We start from the raw sequence: 6,714 nt of genomic DNA on the forward strand, positions 1-6,714 counted from the left end.
GGCACCCAGCCTGAGACCCTGACGACACTCCACATGGCCACCAAGGCCCTGCACCCAGGCAAACCCTGCATCGAACTGCTCCCCCCTTCACCTCGGCCCCCCGTCCACTCATACACTTGGCCTTGGATCTGGACTCTCAGAACCGTGACTCCCAAGGCCTCCTCCTGCACCCCAGGCAGAACTCTGTGAGAGCCAGGGTGCTCCTCGCTCACCCCCTGTATCCCCACAGCCAGCACCATGCCTGGCAGTGATGAAGTTCCACCAGCTAAGGGGCTGGCCTAGAAAGTCCCCATCCTCCGGATTCCCTGCCCCACGCCTCCCTATGCTCAAGGGAGGCGGACCTGAAAAAAGAGGCCAGCACCCAGTCCTCTCTGTTCCCCACAGGCCCTCCCCAGGAAGGCCCAAGAGGCAATGGGAGCCCCAGCTCCAGCTCGGGCACCAGTGGGGAAAGGGCCTGGTACATTCTGCCGACATTACAGGACCCTGCAGCCACAGAGTCCCACGTCACAGGGCTTATGAGTCTGTCACCAGAGGTCAGGGTCCTACTTATTCATCCATCAATGAACACCTTTCATGACCATAACAATAAGAAAATAACAGCAGATGCCATTCGATAGGCAAACACTATCTCCAATCTTTACCACCACCCTGCAAGGGATGGGTGTTTACTCCCACTTGGCAGAAAAGGAGACTGAGGGTCAGAGAGGGCACATGAGGAAGTCAGGAAGCAGCGAAGTGAGTCAGAATTTGAACTCGGCCTGTCTACCCCCTAAGCCCAGGCTCTGCACCCCCTTCCTATCTCGCCAGGGCTCTTTAGGGACTGAGGACAGTCTTGCTGGCCCATTACCTGACACTTAGCAAGGGTGGAATGAGGCTTTCCACAGCCATCCTTGTGGCTGCTAGCAAGACAGGAGAGGTCCCTATTCCCATTCTGCAGGTGAGGAAACGGAGGCCTCTCATCTGAAAGGTAGGCCATGCCCAGGGGACTGAAATCACTTACAGAGTGCAGTGAATGTAACTTTTCCAACATCACACAGCAAAAGAGACCGAACTGAGATTTGACCACAGGCACCCCCACCCTGTCTTTCGGGACTTCAGGCCAACCCTGCACCCCCTCTCCTCCCCCGCATCCCGGAGCCCCCAGCAGCGCATCTGAGCCTGAGGGTTCCCTGGGCCGAGGGTGGCGAACAGCCGCCACCACCTGCTTCTGTTCCGTGAACAAGAGGAAGCAGGGCCCTTGCCTAACAGAGGAAGTTCCTGGGCGGGGCGGGAGTGGGTCCAGGAGGGCCTGCCCAAGGGTCCCGGCCCAGTCTGAGGTCCAGGAAGGGGGCCACCTCTGATGCCCATCTCAGGGCTAGACGTTGACCTGAGAGGTCGGGGCTCACAGCCCCCTACCCATCCGCCAGCCAGCAGGCATCGCCCCTTTAAGCAGCAGCCAGTTGGGCTGGCATGCCCGGCGGGTGAGTCAGCACCCAGTGCCCGCTGACTCACCCACCGGAAGCCTCCCGCTGCCCCAGCCCTCTCCCCACACAGGCAACTGAGAACTTTGCTCCTTTCGGGCCCCGAGCCACGGGCTGGCTGATAGAGAGTTTCCTGTGCGTCACGCCAGGGGTGGGGGAAGTCCCCAAGGTGTCACCCTCCAGTCTTTCCGACAGCAGGGATGGGACAGGATGGGGGTTGAGGGGGGACAGTGGCCATGGCAGGCAGGACCGGGACACGGTGCTCCTGAAGCCTCAGTGCCCGCACTGGGTGGCCGGGAGCCATGGGAAGATCAAATATGAAGTGCCCGCACTGGTGGCACTCACAGTGCAGCGGGGACAGTAACAGGGTACATGTGGTACCCCCGAGGACAAGCGTGGCTTGAAGCAGCAGACCCAAACCACGCCAGCTAAACGTGCCCCTGACCACTGGCCCCAGTGCCAGCTGCCCTCAGCCTCTGACCCCAGCCCAAGATGGCATGTGCGAGAGGAGACTGGGGAAGACCAGCAGGGCTGTGGGACCTGGGGTCTCATGGGCTCATGGAAAACTCCCCAGGCCTGTGGCACAGAGGATGGAGCAGGGCCCCAGCTGCAAGGCAGGAAGGTCAAAAGGAAAGCTCCCTTGGGGCGCCTGGGTGGCTCAGTCGGTTAAGCGTCCGACTTCAGCTCAGGTCACGATCTCGCGGTCTGTGAGTTCGAGCCCCGCGTCGGGCTCTGGGCCGATGGCTCAGAGCCTGGAGCCTGCTTCCGATTCTGTGTCTCCCTCTCTCTCTGCCCCTCCCCCGTTCATGCTCTGTCTCTCTCTGTCTCAAAAATAAATAAACATTAAAAAAAAATTAAAAAAAAAAAAAAAAAAAAAAAAGGAAAGCTCCCTTAAGGTCAAGTGCCAACCACGCCCTGTTTTGTTCAAATTCCTCTGAGAAGGTGGAGAAGAGCACAATGCTGGGGGCCCTGTGCCCAGGACGGGAAGGGCAGCCAGGTGAGAATCCCAGCTCTCTGGACTCAGTCCAGCCGCTCCCCTTGTCTGACCCCAGTTTTGTCATCTGTCAAATGGGACGGACTGCGGTGAATATAAAATGTGCCAACTGTAGAGGGCTGTGTACACGAAAGGCATCACCTCTGGCTCAGTCCTTCCCCTGGGTCAGGCATGGCCTGGGGGAGACGCCTATGAGACAAAGACATCATGGAGAGTGCCACTAGCTGGGACAGTGGGACGGTGGGATGGCGGTTGGCAGGGGGCAGCGAAGAGGGAGCCACCCAGCAGCTCAGCTCAAGCATCTAGAACAAGAATGGAACACAAAAGAGCACTGGGGAGACCTTTGGAGATAGACAGTCCTAGATAGGACCCCAGCTCCACCTGTCACAGCTGTATGACCCAGGCAAGGCACTGAACACCTCTGAGCCTCAATAAATGGGGCTGTGAGGAAGAAATGAGAGAGTACCTGGAACGGGGAAAAAAGCTTGATAAGTGGTAGCTGTCAGGATTTTTGTGAGGTGGTATCGCGGCTCCCCACCACATCCTTCCGCAGACCCCAAAGAGGTTGACGGGGTCCCTAAGTCTTGCAGAGGCTCCTGACCCTCCATCTAACCCACCCACCATCATCTATTACCCGGACCCACAAAATGGAATTTCATCCCAATTCTCTCTCTGCAGAGAGAGGCTCAGAGAGAGCAACACCAGGACTCCAGTCGCACAGCGTATGGGGACCAAGCAGTGCCTCTCCAAAGTCCCTTTCCCCTTCACACCTGTGACCTCTCTACCTTCATAATTCTACATCTTTAACTTTTATTTGGACGAGGCATCCCCCCCTGGAAGAGCTGAAAGGGCATTCAGAGACAAACATTGCTTCCGAGCTCTTCCTTCTGCCCATGAAAACACTGTGGCCCAGAGAAGGTGGGGGACCTGCCCTAAGTCCCCCAGCACCGACCAAGCCAGGCACACACCCCAAGCTGGAGAAGTGAAATGTCTAATTTCCTGGGTCTCCAGAACGGAGAAGCTTATGATTTCCCGGTTCCCGAGCTCCACGAGGTCTGTTCAGTCCAAGTCCCTCCCCAGCCACCTCCCCCCTTGAGTGCCTCCTGAGTTACTCACAGCGGTTGGGCAACGGTCAGGGATCCGGCCTCCCACTTACGTAAGACGTAATTACCCTGCCCACCGGGCCAGCAGGGCTCTGGCCCACAGCCACCACAGCCGCTGGCAGCAGGGGCAGAGAAGGACCCGTGCCCTCCCCAGGACCCCACATGCCCTCCGGCTGCCGGGGCCCCTCCAGAGAAAGAGAGGTAGGAACAACCTCTGATCAGAGGCCCATTAAGTGCCATGTGTTACTTTTCTCCACCTCACTCTGCAGCTGCAAACAGAGGCAAGGCCTTGACACTGCAAGACTGAGGCCTTCCCAGCAAGAAAAATGGTAAAACCGGGGGTGCAGCAGCTGTCCCTCCCTAAGCTCCTACTATGTGCCAGGCACCATGCTGAGTTCCTTGTCTCCTCAGCCATGCTTGCTTAAAACTCTTCAGTATTGGCTACCTCGTATCATATCCAGAACGCCACACAAGGTAGGTGTGATTACTCCCATTTTGCAGATAAGGAAACTGAGGCCCACAGACACTCCTGCTGCTGGGGTGAGGCAGCAGCAGGTTTAGAGAGCCAGGAGGCAGCCCATTCATTACAGCTATGTCCGGTTTGGAACTCTTACACAGCCCAGCCTGCTGAGGCTCCCACATGCCAAAAACATCCTTTCCTCTTCCTGCAAAAAAAAAAAAAAAAAAAAAAAAAATCCCCCTTTCACCCTCCAAGTTCCCACCCCCACCCCCACCCCCGCATGACAAATCCTGCTGCCGCCCGCAGCCGCCACCTCACAAAAATTTCCAGGAAGGCCAGCTACTTGGAGAAGACAAGAGCAAGCCCACTGCACGGCCAGCACGCCGGCCTAGTAGTAGCTGGCCCGGGACCCAGAGGCAGCAGGGACAAGCCTGGTATCGATCAATCCTGGAGACACAGGGGAGCAAAAAGCAGTGAGGTCCCCAAGTGCAGAGAGAAACTTGCAAGTCAAGACAAGGAGAGCTGATGGAGAGGGCGCTGTGTGTTAGGGCAGGCTGGGAGGACGAGAGAGGTTCCTGGGGGACAAGGCTGCAGGGCTGCAAGCCCACCAGGGACGGGGCAATGTGGGGCCTACAAGGATGGAGAGAGTTAGGGGAGAGGAGAGAGTTCTTAGCTGGAGTGTAGCCAAGGCACTCACATGGTGGGGGCGGGGGGAGGGGGGGGGGGGGGGAGGGTGGTTACAGTGATTCCCCAGCAGGGCAGCACTGCTGGGGTGTCAGTTAAATCCCAGTCTGGCTACAGCCCTGGGACCAGGGAGTGGACGGAGAAGGAGGGGGGAGGCGGCTGGGTGCAGGATCACAGTGAATCCCCCTGAATCCAGCTGAGGTGCCCACGTTGGGAGAATTCATGTTCTGGGTGCAGTTAAGGCCTAAATGAGGAGGTCAGAGTGAGGTTTCTGACCTGGAGCGGGGTAATCAGAATAATCAGAAGGAGATCCTAGCTTGAGTTCGGGCCCGAATGCAGTCCCAAGGCCTAAACTGTGGGTCCAAGTGAGGTCTAAGCTGAGACCGAGACGCAAATAGGGACGGCTTCTGGGCCGATGTGCTGCGTGGGTCCTGTACGGTATGGAATGGGATCACACAGACGGAGGTCGGGGTTCGCAGCCCGGGCCCGGATTGGGCGCGGGGGCGAAGGGTCAAGTCGCGCTCCCTAGCAGGGGCTCCTACCTTTGGTCGGGGGCATGCTGGAGGGCTGACTGGAGGCGGGCGACTCCATGGTGCAGGCGGGTCCAGGGGCAGCGGAAGGAACTAATCGAGAGGACGGCGGGCTCTACGCGGACGGAGAGTGCTCATGGCTGCGGGCAGGGGGCCCGGGCGCGGTGGCGGAGCAGAGGCGGCGGCGGCGGCGGCAGCGGCGGCGGCGGTGGCGGCGGCGGCGGCGGCGGCAAATACGCGTACGCGACGGGCGGTGCCGGAGCCAGACTGGGCAGCGCCGCTGGGGCCCCGGCCGGACGGCGCCGACATCGGCCCCGCCCCCGCGCGTCGATTGGCCCGTCAGTCTCCAGGGCCCGTCCCCTGCCTATCCAACGCCGGCGTTGCCCTGCCTGTCACGCACAAGCCTTGCCCCTGCTGGCCCCAAATCGGGCTCCTCCCACTGTCTGTCAAGCCCCGCCCCCCGCCCGGGAAACCCAGGCCCGCTCAGGCTCTGTCCCCTCCTAGGCTGGAGGGGTGTCCCTCCCGCTGCCTGTCAAGACGCAAGCCCCGCCCACTCCCCGGGACTCGCAGAGCGCGCCTGGCGCCTGTCAGGCTCTAGGCCCCGCCCCCGCGCTCTCCCAGGCCAGTCGTGCTCTGCCAGTGAGCTTTGTGGGCCCGTCTGGGGTGCGTAAGCTGGAAAAAACCCCAGCTATACTGGGGTGGCGGGGCTGGGGCCCCCGGGAGCGGGAAGGCAAAGTGCTGTGCAGGGGTTAAAAGAGCGTCCCCGGGGCGAGACCTGGGTTCAGATGCCTACTTGGCGGTGACCTTGGGCAAGTCAGGTAACCCCTGAGCCTCGGGTTTGGCCTGTGTGAAAAAGCAACCATAACAGCCCTGCCTCCTGGCGCTGGTCAGAAGGAGACCCGGGCTTTAGTGGACTATCATTGGTTGACTGAATGTTGTAAAACGCTGAAAGCACGGTGTCTGGCGTGCGCACATCTATTCCCTGCTTCTGCAAACATCCACCGAGGGCCTGATGTGTTCAGGCACCGGGAAATGGGTGGAGATACAGTGGTGAACTTTGTGGTACCTAGCGAGAGGTCAGTAAATGTAACATTCATGGTCATGTCTTTATTGCCCCTTCTTCTCTACCTGGCAGGGAGTAAGGTGTTTCTCTTCTCTGCTCTCGGGGCCTCAGTCTATATGTACAGACTGTATAATGTATAATGCAGACAGACCAGTCCTCGCTTGTGCTGCCTGCCACATGGAGTCTAGGGGCATTTTAGGAGCCACTGACCAATCTGGCCCTGGGATCAAGTGACTCAGATGGAAAGCCATGGGCTAGTGAGGGCAGGAAGCGCTTGGCAAGGGTCAAGGGGTCAGCCCCTTGCCTCTGGGCAGGCATGAGTGTGTGACCTGCCAGGGACCTCACGTGAGGGAAGCAGATTCCACCACCTGCTAGAAATACTTGGAGCAGGGAGCTGACGTCTGTCTGCCCATTTGTAGA

At 59.2% G+C, this 6,714-nt stretch overlaps 1 protein-coding gene across 1 annotated transcript in view; it reads right to left on the bottom strand.

The window, feature by feature from the left end:
* MAP2K3 (mitogen-activated protein kinase kinase 3) overlaps positions 1–5,507 on the bottom strand; it is a 29,593-nt gene extending 24,086 nt beyond the window's left edge. The window contains exon 1 of the mRNA XM_049636846.1: positions 5,244–5,507. Within this exon, the coding sequence (XP_049492803.1) occupies positions 5,244–5,292 (49 nt within the window). The 5' untranslated portion in view covers positions 5,293–5,507. The remainder of the gene's footprint in view (positions 1–5,243) is intronic.
* Positions 5,508–6,714: the final 1,207 nt, after the last annotated feature.

Source organism: Panthera uncia, chromosome E1, assembly GCF_023721935.1.
Source record: "Panthera uncia isolate 11264 chromosome E1, Puncia_PCG_1.0, whole genome shotgun sequence".
In the NCBI taxonomy this organism is placed as follows: Eukaryota; Metazoa; Chordata; class Mammalia; order Carnivora; family Felidae; genus Panthera; species Panthera uncia.